The sequence below is a fragment of the Lolium perenne genome, chromosome 2, assembly GCF_019359855.2.
Source record: "Lolium perenne isolate Kyuss_39 chromosome 2, Kyuss_2.0, whole genome shotgun sequence".
In the NCBI taxonomy this organism is placed as follows: Eukaryota; Viridiplantae; Streptophyta; class Magnoliopsida; order Poales; family Poaceae; genus Lolium; species Lolium perenne.
This window is the reverse complement of record NC_067245.2, coordinates 127,372,110-127,391,324: the sequence shown is the minus strand read 5'-3', so window position 1 is coordinate 127,391,324 and position 19,215 is coordinate 127,372,110. Positions and strand designations below refer to the sequence as shown.

General features: G+C 46.9%; 1 protein-coding gene across 3 annotated transcripts in view; it reads right to left on the bottom strand.

The window, feature by feature from the left end:
* Nucleotides 1-454: 454 nt before the first annotated feature.
* LOC127333480 (calcium-dependent protein kinase 18) overlaps nucleotides 455-19,215 on the bottom strand; it is a 44,986-nt gene continuing 26,225 nt past the window's right edge. The window contains exons 4-12 of one of the 3 annotated variants that reach the window (XM_051359864.2): nucleotides 19,044-19,155; nucleotides 18,882-18,960; nucleotides 18,597-18,766; nucleotides 12,993-13,119; nucleotides 12,338-12,453; nucleotides 12,147-12,254; nucleotides 11,062-11,124; nucleotides 984-1,046; nucleotides 455-864 (exon numbers count right to left, since the gene is read on the bottom strand). In XM_051359864.2, coding sequence (XP_051215824.1) covers nucleotides 712-864; nucleotides 984-1,046; nucleotides 11,062-11,124; nucleotides 12,147-12,254; nucleotides 12,338-12,453; nucleotides 12,993-13,119; nucleotides 18,597-18,766; nucleotides 18,882-18,960; nucleotides 19,044-19,155 — 991 coding nt within the window. In that variant the 3' untranslated portion in view covers nucleotides 455-711. Of the gene's footprint in view, nucleotides 865-983; nucleotides 1,158-10,853; nucleotides 10,911-11,061; nucleotides 11,125-12,146; nucleotides 12,255-12,337; nucleotides 12,454-12,992; nucleotides 13,120-18,596; nucleotides 18,767-18,881; nucleotides 18,961-19,043; nucleotides 19,156-19,215 lie in introns of those variants that run through there. The other 2 variants (XM_051359863.2, XM_051359865.2) reach the window with 2 other exon arrangements.

The window sequence follows — 19,215 nt, the reverse complement described above, 5'->3', positions numbered from 1 at the left end:
TCACGGCCATGAGGTATTATCGATTTGCTAGCGTCCGTATCCGCACAATTCCTTGCTGTTTCATCAATCTGCACGCGCGAGACACGGTCTAGATATCAGGCTCAGGTGGACTCGGGAGCCAAAACTCCGCCCTCTACCTTTTAGTTCTTATTTAAAATTTTAAAATATAGTACCAAGAAGAAATAGGACAGATTAGATATCAAGTTTTTTGTTATACCATCCTAGGTGCACAATTGCACGGGCTACCCAGCTAGTTTTTTTAACAGGTATGAGATCAACGATATTAACAAAGTTATCATTCCGGCTTGGCTTGGGCAAGGTTATGAACCCACTGGTCTCTTAATCCAATTTGTACTCTAGTCTATATTCGGATGTATTTGGCTTTCCATACTCTAGTGCAATTTATATGACCGATCCAGCGCTCTTAGAGGACGCCGCCCAAGCCCTTTCTAAATGAAAGAAACACAACTGTAGATGCACTAAAAACGTTTTGACAAGCTAAAACAGCTTGGCACAATGTCTTATGTTATGGGAGGGAGGGAGTAACTTTAGTTCCTAGTACTTGTTCAAATCTCTGTCAAATCTTATAAATTCGAAAAAAAAGTTGCCCATGGTATTCCAATCCAGACACAATGTTTACCAATTTACATCACGACGCCTTTCTGGCAACACTTACGAATTACATGTGGGGCATATGGGGGCTACGAAAAACTATGACTTCAATACGCGCCGTGGAGTCGTGTTGCGTGAACTCATGCTTGCAGTTTTCAATAGCCTACGAAATTCATCAAGGCTTATTTTGCCATCTTTGTCAATGTCTGCTTCCTCCAGAAGGGGGTCAATTGAACCCTTCAGTCCTGTATTCTACAGAAAAGAAGCAATACGTCAATAAGAAGGTGAGCTCCTTATTTAATTGTGAACTTGTATTTTGCAGCATCAAAAAAAGTAAAACGGGCAATGAAGCTGGGCAATTTGGAGTGTACCATTCTTAGTTCATCAGATGTGATATAGCCATCACCGTCGACATCGAATTTATCAAATGCAGCCTGAGACAATGACTTCCACTTCTCAGTATCATGTTCCACTAGCTGATGCACATGTAGTGTGGCAGCAACAAACTCTTCAAAATCAACTAATCCATCTGTGTTACTGTCAACCTGCTCCAGAGTACATGTAAAATTATCTAAAAGGAGTAAATGTAAAATGTTGATGTGGTGTTATTTTTTTATATAATATCTCAATTCCTGCAGGGAGAAATTGAATTGGTTAACTGCATGATTTTGCTTCCGTTAGTGTTTGGCTATATCTAGGAGGTCATTGTTGCATGGGTACAATAAAATGCAATCCCGCGATTGGCTACCTTCAGGTTGAAGGCAAACATGGTGATATATGTGGGTATTGGCCACAGGCTCGACCATTCACCATGTACCACGAATGCTGCTTCCAATCCAGATATGGTGGGTACCCCAGACATCACCATGCCAAACTCAACTCCATCAACAATCCCAACTCATACAATTGGTCCGACGACAAGAACCCTAATGAAGGCATTATGAGATGAGACGAGGTGAATCTATTCCTAAACACGTGTGATTTTTCTATACCTCCATGAATGGCTTGCTACCTAATGCAAGAACCTTGTGTGTACTTTACCTTGATGACCTAATGGAGAACTCAAGCTGAAGATGGGGGAAGATACACCTAGGGAAGAAGGAAGAGAAGCTGCTCAGGAGCACCCGGAGCCTCCAGTCCCAGGCTCCCAGCTGCGCTGAGACTCCGGAACCAACCCAAGAGGAGCCAGAAACAAGCCTGGATTCTTTGGGCCCCAGGAACGAGAAGATTCCAGGACCCAGAAACTCCGGTCCAGACTGCTCGAACACTCCGGAAACGACACAAGAGGAGCCAGACTGGACCCAGAGACTCTAGCCCACACCTCCAGCTACTTCAGGAGCCCGGAGACTCCGACTTCATTGGCCTGGAGCCTCCAGGCTACTGTCTGAGCATAGCGTTTCAGGAAGGACTAGGAGGGAAATTGTTACTATTAATCTTGACATTGTGTACACATGCGGTCTGAATAATTACTGAATGCATTAGGTGTTAGCAGGGCTAGCACTGGAAATTGGTCAGCTAGTTAGTGGTATGAGAATGGGTCTTGGTGCATGTGTGAGTGGAGTCATGGCTCTACTGGTGTGCTTTGCATGTTGGCCAAGTCACATGCATCTAGAGAGATTCCAGGAGGTGGATTAGTGTGTTAGTGGAGTAAGTTTATGAGGTGCGAGTCCTTATCTTGTACTGCCTATTTAACAAATGAATGAGAAAATGAGCCGTGAGGGGAGGGAGAAACAAGAAGTCCACATACCCCACATAAGTTTTACGTCTTGACCACTACACCACCTAAAGTCTAAAACCAGGTAGTGCATTCCCTGAGGTTTGCAAAAACGGTCAAATCACCCCTAGAGCTTCTTATGGTGGTTTTGAGGGTGGACCTACCAGTGCGAGAAGAATGTTCCAATTAGAGTAAGTCGTTTGAATTGAAGCAATCCAGACGAGCTTCAGCATTGACACTTGTAATTGGATGTTTGGGACTCATTCCTATTTGCTATTTATCTCTACATTTGTGTCTTTGTAATCTCGTTTCCATCGTGCTGTTGTTTCCCCTGTTGTGTTCATTGTTCTTGTGGTCAATTCGTGAAAATCATGCCACTAACTTGTATCAAATACTCCTTAACAGATTCTCTTTAGTTGTTTAATTTTATTGTTGTTGGCTTTTGTTTCCTTACATATATGTGAGATCATTCCTACGAATAGGCAATGTTGTCAAACGTGTCTCCAATCCTATTAGGATGTGGAGAGTGTGAGCCTTATCCTTTTAGGACTTCTATGCAGGAAATGTAGATAACTAAACCAGCGGAGTGGCTACGGAAAATACCCAACCCAAGCAAGCAAGACAAGTTTCATGGCCTCATCCAAAGCAATTAGGGCAACCGAACACACAAGAAGCTTAGTTCACTTAGACGAGTTTTTACTCTCATCAGCAATAAATCAAGTGACTTAGCCAGCTTAAACTTTTCACCCTCGTTGGCATTTGTTCTATGCTGAGACCCCAAATTTGTAATTAAATGCATTTGCATTATTAGCATCATGGACATGTTACTAAGAAAATTCGCATTTTAAAATAAAGTGGAAACCTTAATATGTGCAAATCATCCTTTGTTTTAAATGTTTCTCAAATCTTTACTAATAAATTAAAATAGGACTTGATGGTTGGTACGTCGTTCTAGAATTGCCCCTGAAGTTGAAACAATTTATGAGATATGCCACCCCGAAGTGAACTTACCGGTTTGCCTTTTTCTTTCCCCTACTCTATGCCTCATGCATTCGGTTTCCCCTTATCCCCTTCATCCTTCCAGATGCAGCTGCAAACACCGTCGCTATAGCTGCAAACATCGACCAACGCAACAGAGACATGATTCGGAGGACTAGGCTGCACCGCTTCTGAGGAGAAGTTGTGTGTCTCCCCATCCTTGGTCTGCCAACTCCGCCGAGAGGAAGTCTCTCCCCTTCCTTGTTACTTCGCCCTCACGCCATCATACTCCTCCGGTGAGGCACGGAACGTTCTGCCTCTTCTCCTGTTCCGTTAATTAACCCGCGCTCCCAGGACGCACGCGCAGACCTCTGTCTCGCCGGAAACCAGAAAAAAAACTATTCCCTGCCCTGTTCCGCTCGTCTCTCCCATCTTGGCGGCTAGAGGCGGGCAGAGGTGAGGGAAGCGGCGTGCTCCGTGCCGGTACGGCCATCTTTCGCTGCTGCGTCAACATTGCAGCCGCACTCAAGGTCATCTGGCGACCACGAGGCTGAACCTGAGCAGGGTCGGAATCCCCTCCAGATATTATACACGCGCTTGTGCGAAATGTGCTAGCAGCCGGCGGCAAGCCTAGCCACTGCACCCTAGCTGGACGCACCTACCTGCAGGCTTGCGTGCAGCAGGTTCCGTGCTCGGGAAGAACCGGTTGGACAGTGAGCGTGTACAGAACAAAAAAGAAAGCGAGGAAAAAATGGTTGGCTAATATAAGTAAATCTTTGGAAAATATTAGCTTCCAAGATTTGGGTACAAAGGTGTTTTTTTGAAAAACTGAATAATGTCAATACATCGCGGCTAGCAAAAAAACTGATATGATCCCCGAAAAGATCCAAAGTCAAATTACAAGTTAAATAATACACAATTCTGAGTTGTGCATTTAAAGGACTCATGAATTTCATTGTTGCCGAATCGACGACGTTTTAACAATGGGCGTGCTGATAGATGAGACTGTCTTTGCTACAGAACAATGTGGGATTAGCAGAGTGTGCGGCTACGGTGGAACCCATCAAGTAGCGCTGCAAGCCGTCATGCTCTAGCACAATTCTATCTCCCGTTGCAAACTGAAAATTTAACCATTCTATAAAATCTTAAAAGACCCTAGGGACGCATGGGTATTCAGCTAGTACATCAAAAACCCGAAAACAAGACTATGTGAACCTATATCTTAGGAAGGTCATTAGGTATTTTCATAATTTTCTAAACATGTACGAATCACCAAATCTTGCAAAAATGGCGTTGTTTTAGGGCGTCTCCAGCTACCCGATGCATCCGTTTGTGTCCGTGGTCGAAAAATTGGTTTGCACCCAGCCTAGAGGCCCGACGCAAAATGACCTGCCTATCCGCGGGGACGCAAACGCGGCCCAAATTTGCGGCGCGAATGCGTCTGCGTGGACACGTTTCATGACCTTGTATTCCCAGCCGGCCACACACGCCACGACAGCGAAATCGACTAGGCGTTCACTAGCGCCCCCGTCCCTTCCATGCAGCCCTAGCGCGATGACGCCACCACACTGTCGCCGCGCCAGACCGCCGTTGTCGGCAGGACTCTCCGTTCCATGCCTCCTCCTCGTTCCAGACTTCAAGCTAGGGTAGTGAAGAGGTCCTGCCCGCGCTGCTCTCGTCCTTGTAGGCCGCGCATCTGTAGGAAGCGCCTGCTGGCCTCGACGCCTAGCACATGTTCGATAAAACGCCAGTATGATCCCGATGCAATTTTCATACTGCATTACGTATCTAACAGATGGTGATTTCTATGTTGACATCGACGATTAGCTTGGGGTTCACAGAGAACAGCCTGGGTCAACGAAATGGGATGTCATCATTATGCTTCTAGTCTCTTAGTCCTTCGTTAACCTTGTTATGTCCAGAAGCATAACTTGCTTCCATTGATTGATGTAATGTTGGGCCAATGATCTCTGCTTGCAATATTTTGCTTCTATGCTCTGGCAAGAGCTGGCAATATAACCTTTTTTGAGTCGTGGAGTTAGTGATTTGTTACCGGTTGTGGCTACCCATCTCGTGCATGATGCGTGTACGAATATAAAGTGCACGGGAGGGGTTTAAGGCACTCGAGCTCATTGTTATGCGGATTTGATTATGATTAGCAGGGCAGTTAAGGTGTTGTTGTATCAATGGTATTTTGGCGCGTACGAATGAGTTTCGGCCTGGGAATGGTGACCCAGTAGCCTTCGAACCTAACATGGCGGTGTGAGGTGTTGTAATGCTGATAGTATTCCGGCCTGCTTGCCGATGTGTTTCGGGCTGGGATTGGTCAGTAACCCTCAAGTCTGTGATGTCTAATGGACATAACGTATATGTATAACCTGATCCCGAGGTCCGACAACTTTTGGTATTAGAGCAGGACTGGCTGTAGGAAACCCTTCCTATTAGTCGATGTTGAGTCTAGTGCTTGTGAAAATTATTTCAAGGATAAAAGGTATTTGCAAAACTATGACTAGGCTTCTTTTTTACTCCTTATCTAGGATCACTCTAATTCTAAGTCACCTTACTTGGTTTTGTTTTAAAAGGTTTTGCTATCTCTTCTAGTCTTTCAAATCTTAGATCCCTCGTGGGAAAGTCGTTTCTTAACCAGTTGACCTAATGTTGAGTTCGCCAGTAGAGTGTGAGTATGTGTTCCGAAATCTGTTTTCTCTCGTTTCAAAATAGATTTTTTAAGGAAAACATCCCCAGCACTCCTTATTAAATTCTTGCATAAAATTTTCAATATGGAAAACATGCCTTGGGTCCATCTAATTTGGAGGAGTTACAACAATCCTTCACCACAAGCTACTAATATCTCTAGCTCCTTTAGGTGGAGGGGTATCGTCAAACTATGCTCAAAGTTCAAAAGTTTTGCATCTTGCTCAATTGCTTCTAGTGATATCCAACAGGACACGGGTACCTCGTCAAGAACCTTGAGGTTATCACAGGGGGGGTAGAAGCAACGCTCCAAGCTCAACGTCGACACGGGGAAGCAGGAGTAGCGCGAAGACGGCACGATAGAGAGAGACAGTGTTTACCCAGGTTCAGGGCCCTGGTGGTGAGGTAAAACCCCTATGTCCTGCCTTGGAGTGGTATTGATCTTGCTTCGAGAGGAGTATGGTGTACAAGGTGGTGGAGCTCCTCTTCTCCCACATCTAGATGGGATCTACTCTAGGTAGAAGACGATGGCATCTAAAGAGCATTTGCTGGGGATCTAGAGGGAGAGCAAAAGAGCGGCCTACACTATTGGGCACCTGCCCTTCCTTTTATAGAGGCCTTGGCCCTCCTCCCCAAGAAAGGTTCGTCGAGGGGTAACCATAGAACGACCCAAGGAAGAGGACAGTCCATGGTTACACTGACCATCCTGGCTCATAGGGGTGGTTGTGGTCGGTGTCGACACCCCCTGCTGTACTTGCACCGTCCATCGCACACCTTTAGGAAAGGGGGCAGCAGCCAGCTCACTTTATGCAGGCAAACTTGGACCTTCACTCCTCTTCTGTATGCGTCATGGCTGGCGTCATCCTCAGGTAGCGTTACTCCTACGCCACTGGCTCGTGATGGCATTCGGATGGCATCTCTTGAGATACCTCTCGTGGAGGGAAGCTCCATGAGGCCTTGTGGTAGCCTTGAAATGGCTAAGTCTTGGATGCTTCGCGAGGTACCCCTTGGCAAGGTGTCCTACCCATCGCGGACATCCTTTCGCTCGAAGAGGTGCTCTTTGTCTTCTGTTAGTGGGCCGCCGCGAGGGCCTAGCAGCAAGTGTACATGGTACCCTGGGTTCCATAACACAGACAGTAGCCCTCAGGGCCCAGCCCGCACGAGCCCAGCAGAGAAGGGTCAGGGACCCAACAAGCTGCAGGTCCACGTGGTGGCATGCGGCAAGATGCGCTAGCGCCTCTTCCTGAGCGTTGAGTCCAAAAGGCAGGCTCCTCTGGTCCGTAGGATCCTCGAAACCGCCTTAGTGAGTGGGAATCACCGCTCGCGCATATAGAGGGGAGCCTGGCCGAGCAATTCCCCACTCCCTTCTTCTCTAAGCTTCCGCTGCCACTAGACACGTCTTAGTATCTATCCACGCCGCACCTTGCTTGTCAGATCCGCTTCTATACCACCTCCATCTTCAATTCCACACCTATGGCCGACCAGGCATGCCTTCTGGGAGGACTCGGGGAGCGGGGCGTGGTCCCTGGCGGGCCCCGCCGCCGTTGGACCTTTCCCTCGTCTTCGCCTTGCTTCGGAGCGTGCCCGTGTCGTGCACCTCCGACGTTGTCACCGGTGTTGCGTCGCTGGCCACATTCGGGCGGCCAATACGTCGTGGCTGGGTGGATACGGTGGCGACGGCGCTGCTCCTTGGCGGCGGGGCGGCGTGGCGCGAGTAGGCGGCAGGCTGGTCGCCGGCGTGCGGCCGGCAGGGTCGTCTCGGCCCAGATCTGGACCAGTTTGGGCCCAATCTGGGCTTGGACGGGCTGCCCTATGCGCGCTGTGGTCGCTCCCTGGAGGTGGCGGAGGTGTGTCGGTGGGGTGAGGTGGTGGCGGCACTGCCGCCGGCCTGCTGCAGCGCGGCGGCGGAGACTTCACGGGCCAGTTTGGGCCCGGCCGGGCCAGCTCGGGCCTGGTGTGTCTCTGCTACTACGTCCGGTCGGCTACCGCGAAAGCGGTGGAGGTAGTGCCCTCCCGCGCGGCTGCGGTACTGCTGTCCCTTACCCGATGTCCCTTCCCCTCCTCTAGGCCTCGCGATGGTGTCCGCAGTGAGACGGCGAAGCTGTAGTCAAGACCGTGGTGGCGCATGCTGGTGGGCGACATGTTGGGTGGGCTCTTTGGATCGTCCAGGGTGGTGTTGGTTGGGGTTAGGAGAAATCCTTGCCGGCTCGTTCGGCACCGATGCGGTGACGCCTGTGGGTGCCATCCTTCCTTCCTGAAGGGCATCGGGTGTACCTCCCTCCTCACCCCCGCCGCGTACCGGGGGAAACCCTAGGACTTGTCCGGGCAGCAGCGGCGTCGTCGTCGTCGCTTTCCTTATTGGAGGTGTTGCTTGGTATGGGGGCGATCCAGAGTGCTAGGAGCGTGGTGGGACATGTCCGGAGGGCGCAGCGGTGGCGACTCGTCTTCGTTTTTCCGTCGAGCTGCCGATGATAGCATTTTGTTTCTCTTTTCTTTCTTTTTGTTTCTTTTCTTTTGGGCTTGATTGTGCTGCGGCCCCAGCGTGCTCGTTGTATCGTGTGGTTGCTATATTAATATAGCGGGGCGAAAGCCTATTTCGAGGAAAAATACGTCGTGGCACCCCCCCCCCCCCACCCCCGCCCAAACGGCTCCGCGCGAGCCCGTGCGCCAAACGCCCCAACTCACAGAGTCCCACGGGCCCTCCTTTGTTATGGTCATGCTCGGCAGCGGAGAATATGTGTTAGCCTCTTTTCTTTTTCGAAAAATCATTTTCCGCAATTATTAAAATAGTGATATGTGGACCCCATCGTTAGAATTTTAGTCATTTCCGCAAATGTTTCCATATTGATTAATAAAAGTCTGACAGGGTCCATTTTTCAAAAACTTAATATTTTGTACAAATTGCGGAAATTGAATGAAACTTGTAAAATCCATAACTAATTAATTTCAACACATGACAATACAAATAATATATGAAAGTGTTGAAAAAAAGGAAACCTTTTGTTTTAATGTTATCATCAGGCATCTTTAACCAACTTTCAACCATGTCTATATTGGAAGAACAAAATGAAGTTTTCCTTAATATGTGGGGTTTATGGAAAGGCAACGATTATGCATTCAAACTCCATTTAAATTGATGATCATGTCATAGGGCTAATTTCAGTAATATAAACATATCATGTCATCATTCTTGTTTGCGTATCGATGCTAGGTATTGAGTGTTATTTTCCTTCCCGGTGTTTGCTTCTTCCAGTAGGATCCAACGTTGATGTGCGCAAGGAGATCGAAATCAAGGTTGACGACTCCTAGAGATCAATAACTGGTTATCCATGACAAGGCAAGCATAACCTTGTTCATATGGTTTTGAAGTCTTTCAACTTCTGGTTACATATTTCATACAATTCACATGTCTTTTATCAATAGGTAGATTTATCCTATGTGTTGCATGTTTCATCCTTGTAGCCTAGTTTCCCAGATCCACTGCTCACGGCATAACCAGGTTTGACTTGTGTGCTTAGCCATGTTTAGTCATGCTTAGTTGTTACGTTCTGGTCCATCCGGTCGATGAATCAAAACTACGATTGAACCTAGTATGATAGGATGACGTGGTGTGATCAGTGTATGTTTAAACATGCTTAGAAGCTTAGACAGGAGCCCACGGTGGGATGTGGTGGGTTTTCTCAGTTCTGCAACCCTAGGAATCGAGTTCCAGTCACTTGATACGATTGAGCGTACATCCACACGTGGAGGTGTGGGACTCCTGCCCACTAACTAACTTGCTTAGATCTATTCATGGGCCACATAGGTTGGGTGTTCCATTTGACATACGCATGAGTGTGTGAAAAACGTTTGCGACTAGATGCATACATATAGGGAGATGGCGGATCCTCTGGTAAACCAACCTTTACTCACAACAGTTCCGTGTCGGAGAACGACCATCTTGCGATGGCAAACTAAGAACTTTTGTCGTGGATCATGGACTAGGACAACGTAAGGTAAAGTTTGTTGGTGATCGCACTTGATCGGTGTCCCCTGCAAGGGCATCAATGGAGATAGTCATCACGTGTGGGTAGAATTAGCTTCGTGTTCCCACACAGCAGCCTCGAGCTACAGAATGGGGTGTCGCTGTTATGCTACTGGCCTTTTAGGCCTTTTGTTAACTTTGCTTTGTCTAATAGCATAACTTTCTTCCGTTGATTGATGTAATGTTGGGTCAGTGTTCTCTGGTTGTACCTCTGCTTGTAGATTGATGTAATAATGGGTTAGTGATCTCTGCTTGTAATATTTTGCTTCTCCGCTCTGGTAAGAGCTTGCAATATAACTTTATTGAGTCATAGAGTCATTGATCTGTTACCAGTTGTAGTTCCCATCTCGTGCATGATGTGTGTATGAATATAAAGTGCACGAGAGGGGTTTAAGGCACTCGAGTTTCATTGTTATGCAGACTTGGTTATGATTAGCAAGGCAGATGAAGTATTGTTGTGCCAATTGTATTTTGGCGTGACAATGAGTTTCGGCCTAGGATAGTACCCCAGTAGCCCTCGAACCAGCCTGGCGGTGTGAGGTGTTGTAGTGCCGATGGTGTTCCGGCCTACCCGCCGATGTGTTTCGGCCTAGGATGGGTACCTGTAACCCTCATATCGCCATGTCTAATAACTCTGATCACAGGGTCTGACAATAGAAGCTTGAAACCACAAGAACAATATATCACTTAGAGTATTCAGGCAAACAGAGGAAAGCCCATCTGAACTGTAGACACATAGTCCCCCATCCAGATCGGGGATATTAAAAATAGAAGAGTTTTTCATGCTGTTATCACATCATAGCAATACACACAGTTAAACAAACTCCAGCAGATAAAACCATATTATTATGCTATTCCATTTTCTTCTGTAGTTGTCCTTTTAACGTACTGGAAAGGAATAGACATTAAATTGTTTGTGAATCAATAGATAATGATTTTTCAAACAATATAAATCACCCATTAAAAGCCTTCTATGAAAGATTTATGCTCATAAAAACATGTGAAAACAAGACAGGTCAAATAGTGATTGGCAACATACCGCCTCAACAATCTCCAGAACACGAGGACCCTTTAATCTCCATGGAACATCCTTCGCAAGAGCCTGCACATCACATATGTTGCTCAAACATCAGTCTTTAAGTATAAATAGATGACCTAGAAAAAATAGGTCCCAACAGAAAAATAGTAACTGTCCAGAAAAAATTGGTAGCAAGGAATCTATTTTTCTGTTTTCAGAAGACCAAAGGTCTTGGCAATTGCTATGAAAAAAAAAATCTGTATAATTAACAAAGTTCAGAGTTAATTCTAGAATCAATAGAGTTAATTAGATTGATTTACGATCAAAAGAATTCAGTTCATTAACTGTGAGCATCGATGCTACGATGTTACCATTGTAATTCCTTTGTTCAACAACACAAGAGTTTTCTCGCAGGTTTTCATTCACAAGAGTTTTTAATGATGCAAATAATATTTTTTGCAGATTTTTCATTAACAAGTTACCGTCGATATGATTTATAACACTAATTGGCCATTACTATCACAAGCACATAGTTACTACTACATATCATTAATTACTTTGATATTCAAGCATCAAGCATAATTGGATTGGATGTTTAATGTTACTACCTCCATTGAGAAATAGATGATTCTTTAGAAAACGTTTAGCAAAACTTCCAACTTTGATTGGTATTAAAAAGCTGTTTGAGTAGAAACTAATAGTAGCATCCATTTGTCCTAAACAATATCATAATTATTTCTACAGCATACTCATATGCCTATATCTAGATGACCAGATATCTTCCATTTACGAATGGCAAGAATCCAAAATAAAAAAAATTATGCAAGAACAGGAATGAAAGCCAACAGTAATTACCTGCTTCAGTTAATCATCAACTGCACTTAGTGATGACAAAGACAACACTAATCATCTTTAATAGTTTAACCATAGCTATCTTGAGCATATTAATTAGTGATTACCACTTATAGATGTACCACAGTAAATTTTATTTCCTACTTCTTCAAGCGTAAGGTACAATTCAAAAAACTCATTTCAAGGACACCGGTGTTTCATGTTAGTAAAACAATAAAGAAAGTAATGCAACAAAAAATTTCAACAATATGCACCTGCTTCAGTTCTTCCAGGCTAATCGTTCCACTCTTGTCAATATCAATGGCATTGAACTGGTCACGAAGATCAGACAGTTCTTCCGAATTTAATGTGGATGCTAATGCCTATAATGTTGTAGAAAGTCATTTGTATCGCACCTTCCAGAGTCATGCCCAATATTCCAAACTACTCTTTCATACCAACTTACCCTCAACGCAAATTGTTTGAAACGACTGTATTTAACAAACTGTCGCATATTATGCAATACTGATATGTCCAGAGGTACTGCAGATGCCTCTCCACCTTCTCTCACCCATTCATGTGCTGGAAAAAGAAAACTGACACAATAAATAAATATGATATTATGGCATACCAAGGCCCAGCTGATGTTGTTCCCAGCAGCGATCATATCCAATCATGTCTGATAAGGATAAACAATAAATGATGCTTGTAAATCAGTTTAGCAAATAAAAAGTTGACAAACCAACAAATATATCACAATCAAACACAATAGTAATGAATCCCATACCACTGGAACGCATGAGTAGCTGATTGCATGATATCATAACTTTAAATAACAAAGTTAGGTCACTAGCACAAGCTAAGAAATGAAGGAATTAATTAACAGCAGAGTGAGTATCTACCAAAACCATCTTTTCATCCAACCATGACTGCTGATCCCTCCTACATTACTAATATTAGGGGGGTTATTTTTATGTCCTCCTAAATATGATCCATCCAAGAGTTATCCAGGGATAAAGAGAGTTCACATGATTGAATACAAATTAACAGGCTTGATTAGGTGCTCTGCATATTAGAAAACTTAATATTCAGATATTTGACATTAGTAAATGGTTACATACACAATGCCTGAGCAGCAGTTAGTCTTGCGCGGGGATCCTTAACTAGTAATTTCTGCACAAAATCTTTAGCACTTGAAGTAATATTTGTCCAAGGCTTTCGAACAAAGTCTGGTTTGTTCTTCAAGACCTGTAACATAAAAAAAAGGCAATCGATAAAAGATAATTCAGATTAACCATAACTATCAGCGGCCAACAATCTACCAGAGTACATGAAAATATTTAAAGTTATGTACAAGCACAGCTACTGTGCTTCCACCTAGACCATCCGTGCTAGCATTTGTGGACATTAAGAGCCTCTTCCAAGGATCTTCTGTAATCATCATCCAAGCTATCCTACTAACTACTATACTTATGGTTGTCTTTGCGAGTTTTTCATAAGGTAAAGAAATATCTAAACATACTTTTTTTCGAGAAAACGCAATAGACTATTGTGTTTCATTGCATTGAAAAGATAGAGTTCAGAATTACAATCCTCCTAAGAGGTCACAAGTGAACCGAAAAAAAACACACATCAGGCCACACATCCCTTAGGCCCTTGGCCCCCGCAGTAACCCACAGCCTGGCCTCCTCCTTCATGTTGGCGAGCAAGCTTTGCACGGAGGGTCTCGCCCTATCGAAGACGCAATCATTCATGTGCTTCCAGATCATCCAGGGGGTCAATAGGATGATGGTGGCAAGTCCCTTGCGCATCGGCTTCGGCAGGTCTCTGTGCGCATCGATCCACCAGTTGGTGAGGCTAGCCTTGCCGCTCGGCGCTTGGTATTGCAGTCTAAGCCAGGACAGGACCTCATGCCAAACCTGCCGGGAGAAGGGCAAGACATGGTGAGGTGGTGCATCGTCTCAGGCAGCTGGTCGCAGAGCACGCACTTGGTGTGGTGCTGCAATCCCCGGCGTGCCAGGTGGTCAGCGGTCCAGCACCGGTCCTATGCTGCAAGCCAATTGTGAAACTTCACATGCGGCGGCGCCTAAGTCTTCCAAATTAGTTAGCAGCTCTGGCAGAGGAGCGAGCCCGTAGCACGACTGCACGGAGTAGACGCCGTTCGGAGACCACTTCCAAACAAGGCGGTCACTCTTGATGGTGAAGCTCTGTGTGGGCGATAGCTTGCCAGAGGCAGAGGTATTGGCCGACCTCATGCACGCCCAGCACGCCGTGGATGTCCCTGGCCCAGCTGTTCGTCTCGAGCCCTGCCGCCACAGTCCTGGTCTTGCGTCGCCACTTGGGGATGCACTCATATAGCTGCGGCGCAAACTCGTGGACGGCGTGCCCCTCGATCCAACGGTCCTCCCAGAACAAGGCCGTCTGCCCGTTCCCGATGGCCATCGAAGTGGATGCGAAGAAGATCACGCGCTCTGTTGCCGGGAAGTGCAAGTCGAGGCCGTCCCATGCGCGCTGGTCATCCGTGCGGGAGAACCACTACCAGCGCAAGAGCGAGGCCTGTTCTCTCCAGGTCGGGAACAAGGCTGGGAGGCTACCTTCTTGCGCCCCTCCTAGAGGAAGGCATGTTGGATCCGCTGCAATTGCTTGACGATCTTCTTCGGCGGGTTCAACACCAACAGTTGGTGGAGAGGGATCGCGCTTAGAACAGCCTTGATGAACGGGAGCCTCCCAGCCTTGTTCCTGAGCTTGGCCTTCCAGGTGGGCAGCGCAGCCGCCATCTTAGCGAGGAGAGGCTGCAGCTGAGTGGCAGTGGGACGACGAATCGTGAGCGGAATCCCCAGGTAGATGAGTGGTAGCTCAACGACGGGGCAGCCCAACAGCTCGATCGCTAGCATCACACTCCCAAAGTTGACTTGTAGCCCCGAGGCGTGGCCAAAGAGCTGCAGAATCCCCTTGATTGCGAGCACGTCGCTCACCATTGGGTGGCAGAACAAAATCATGTCGTCCACATAGAGCGAGAACGCTGGGATCTGGCGGCTGCAGGATTCCCGTGTCGATGGCGCACGCGACCGAGAGCGTCGACGGTGAGGACGAAGAGCTGGGGCGGTAGAGGATCGCCCTGCCGCAGCCCTCGCCGGTGCCAAATGGGCGGTCCAGGGTCTCCATTTATCAGCACTGGTGCTGGGCAAGGAGAGCAAGATGGCTAGCCAGTCGATGAACAGGTCGCTAAAGCCATAGCCGCGCAGCACCTCAAACATGAACGCCCAGGACACCGTGTCAAAGGCACACGCAAGGTCGAGCTTGAGCAAGATACACGGCGCGCGTAGCTGATGCAGAAGGCGCGCGGACTGCTTGATCATCACAAAATTATCGTGCAGGCTCCGCCCCGGTATGAACACATTCTGATTAGCGCTGATCAGCCGACCGAGTTTAGGTGCCAACCGTAGCAAGAGCATCTTCATGAACACCTTGGCGATCAGGTGAATCAAGCTGATGGGCCGGTAATCGCCGAGGGAGCTCACGTCGGCGCGCTTCAGGAGCAAGGTCAACAGAGCTTGGTTGACGCGGTGGAAACCGCGGCCACGAAGCTCGAAGAGTTGCTGGAAGACATCGACGATGTCGTGCTTGACGGTGCTCCAACACGCGCGGAGGAATTATGCGGTAAATCCGTCCGGGCCAGGGGCCTTGTGCGCCGGCAGCTGCTTCCATGGTTTTAAAGGCGTCGCCTAAGCGACGCTTAGGCGTCCGAGCGGTCGAGGAGGGCAGGACGTCGGGCTCGCCTTTGGTTTCTGACGAAGGCGTCCAGATTCCCTCGCCTAGGCGTCGAAGTCGTCGCCTTCCTCGCTTCTGGACGCTCTGCTCGGGTTGGGACGCCATCAACAGGTGAGCGGGAAAGAGAGCTGGCGGCGGGAAAAGTGAAATTGGGGCCAAATTGGAGGGAAATTGGGGGGGATTGAGAGGGTAAAGAGAGGAGAGAAGGAAGGGAACACACCGTGATCAAAATCGAGTGGATTGAGAGAGAGAGAGAGAGAGAGAGAGAGAGGAGCTCTCTCTTCTCCAGCGGCCAGCTCCTCCTCCGCCAGATCTCCTTCTCCTCCGGCCAAGCTTCCAGGCATCTCCTTCCGGGCGTCCTAGGCGTCTACAGCACCGCCGAGCGCCGCGGTGGCTGCCTCTCCGCCTGGCCTCCTCCTCCTCCTTGCCCCATCTCGGATGGCCTCCTCCGACGGCAGCAGCAGCTGCGGGGGCCGTTTCCGGTAGGGGAGAGAGGTCGAGGTTGAGCTCTCGTCCAGCCCCATCTCGTTGGGCTGGTTGGGCCGGGGGTACTGGGCCGGAGTATTACTGGGCCGGAGCCCTTTCCTTCGCTTCGAATGAAGGCGTCGCCTCGCCTTGCGCCTTGAGCGCCTATGCGTCCAGGCGCACCCCCACCACAAGGCGTTAAGGCGTCGCCTTTTAAACCATGGCTGCTTCATCGTCTCCCAGATCTCATCAGCCAGGTTGGCGTCCAGCACGATGAGGTGCTCGAGATTGAGCGTGTGCTCGCGCGTAGCAGCCGTGCCCAGTAGGTCATCGAAGTGCGCGAACGCCGCCTCCGGCATATCAGCTTGCTTCGTGAGAAGAGAGTTGCCATGTTGCAGTGCAATGATCCTGTTCTTCTGCCGTCTGTAGCTGCACTGGCGGTGGAAGAACGCTGTGTTTGCGTCGCCATCTTTCAGCCAAGCAATCCTGGAGCGCTGTCGGGCGATGGTTCGCTCCAGCGAGGCAAACCCCAGGTATACGACCTTGAGCTGCTTGTGCAGCCATGACTCGTGCGGCGACAGTATCCTATCCTCCTGCGCTGCGTCGAACTTGAGGATCAATTCCCGGGCGATCGTGAAATCCATCCAACCGCAACCAGAATTCCTCGAATCGGAACCGGCGACGTGCGAGCGGGAGTGGGGCACAGTCGAGCAGCAGCGGGCTGATCGGAGACCATAGAGGCCATGCACCGGAGGTGGCAGTCGACGTGGGAATCCTCCCAATCGGTGGTGCAGAAAAACCGGTCCAGGAGCACCCACGTAGGTGGTGTTTGGCCGTTCGACCACATGTACTTGCGCCCATTGAGGTATAGCTCTTTGAGCGCAAGATCGTTGAGAAGATGCCAGAATCTGGCCATCATCCGCCGGTTTAGGTTGTCGTTGCTCTTGTCCTCGTTGCGGTATATAAGGTTGAAATCACCACATAGCAACCAAGGTCCGGGGCACTCCGCACGCACGTTGCGTAGCTCGCGCAAGAACGCTATCGTTCTTGGTTGATTTCCTAAAGTTTGGTACGAGTTACGCAGTTAGCTGTGGACTGTGAAGTGTATGATTGAACATGTCAGTTCCTATAAGTTCTCAACTGTTCTTACTTTTCCATTTTAATTCCCGGATCTAGAGCGCTCAGAGGGACACACATTCACTCAGGAATTCAAGTCTGCAATTAGAGGTTACATAAATTATCATGAAAATGGAAATTAGCTGCTCGGTCTGTTAATGCTAGCTTCCATTTCTTCAGTTAGCATTGGGATGCATACATCATCAGTAGGTGCAATTCTAAAGCCTTTTCAGCATCTCATGTTGTTAACAGTTTCAGAAAATGTGTACTACATTGTCTTCCATTTGTGTTTTGACAGTTGAAAGGTTTCAGGTAATTTACAGATCTTGGAGAGCCAGAGATACAAGATACCCGTGATCTCAAATTTTAGACTCATGCATAGTTGGATCGAGCATGGGCTTTAATTCCAGTGTATAAGACTTTTCATATGGCAGGGCTCTTGCTTTTTTGTTCAACATAAAGTGGACCTAAAAAAAGTACTCAGTGTTTCAAAGGTTATATTTAAATGTATGTCCTAAATTTTCTTGAGTACAAGTATTTGCCAAATTCTGGTTCCAAAATAGCATTTTTAAAATTCTATTTTCCTTATCCGTTATAGCTCTCTACACAGCAACTGATTCAGTCGAATGTCCCGCAGCAACATGTCGGGGTATCATTTAGTTATTTTAAGAATACCTTTCGAAATGTATACCCCCCAATTACAAACTAATTGAACTTCCAGCTTTGTCCTAAGTTAAACTTCTCTACGTTTGACCAAGTCTAGAGAAAGATATATCGACCTCTAAAAGACCAAATTGGTTCCATAAGATTTATCATAAAATATATTTTCGTACTAATATATATTTGATGTTGTACATAGTAGCACATTTTTCTATAGACTTGTCGACTTTATACAAGTTTGACATAGGACAAAGCTAGAACTTCGATTAGCTTCGAATGGAGGGAGTACTTGACAAGTTGACAATGACTGTGGCAATCTAGTTTATCAAGTATATAACTGTTGAACCCAAGAAAACATAAGTGCATATACTTTGTGTGTAAAGCTGCAGGTGTCAAACTGGTAAACTGTGACCCGCACAACAAACTTTTTTAATTATATCTTAAGATATTTGTTCAGATTGGTCACGCCATAACATAGGTTGTGATTAGCTTGTGCACAAATAAGGGAAGCTAGTAGTTGTCCAGAACGGAAAATTCTCAAATGGTGAAACATATTTTGATGTGGTACAGGTTAAATTAGAAAGTAAAATTATAGAGCAACGTTGAGGAAGAAATAAATATAATATACATAAGACAAATAAATGAAATGTGTTAAATCAATTCAATCATATTAAGGTATAGTTATAGGACAGTGATAGTTTACGTGAAGTGACCTCTTTAAAGATTCCATCTTCAGTTTTGTCCCAAAAAGGCCGCCTTCCGCACAACAAAATATATGTTATAACACCAATACTCCAAACGTCAGATTCTGGCCCTGACTTACGCTTGAGAACTTCTGGCGCAACATAGTAAGCACTTCCAACAATGTCATGAAATTGCTTCCCTGTGGATCGAGAAAAGTCAATTGAAATGCCACCTTGGGAATATGATTCATATGCACAGGAAGTAAGTCAAGCGGGAAATACTAAGAAAAAGGTCGTTACAACATATACAAGAACCTGGTCTTCTGAAGTCTGAAAGGCCAAAATCTGTAGCCTTGAGGGAGGAGCCCTCCTTTGATGACTTGAACAGGAAGTTCTGGCAACACAAAATAAATCATTACTTCAAAAGATCTCTCAATCTTGACAGCCCAGTTCCATCTCTCATTTTTTGAGTATCACCTCAGGTTTCATATCACGGTGAACCAAACCGTGCAAATGGCACTCAGCAGCAACCTTGAGCATCTGCCGCACAACGACTGCAGCATCTTTTTCACTATAACGGCTATCTTTCCTGCAAGGGTATAAAATAGTTGGGATAAGTAAAGTTGAAGTTTACATCTTTTCAAGGATA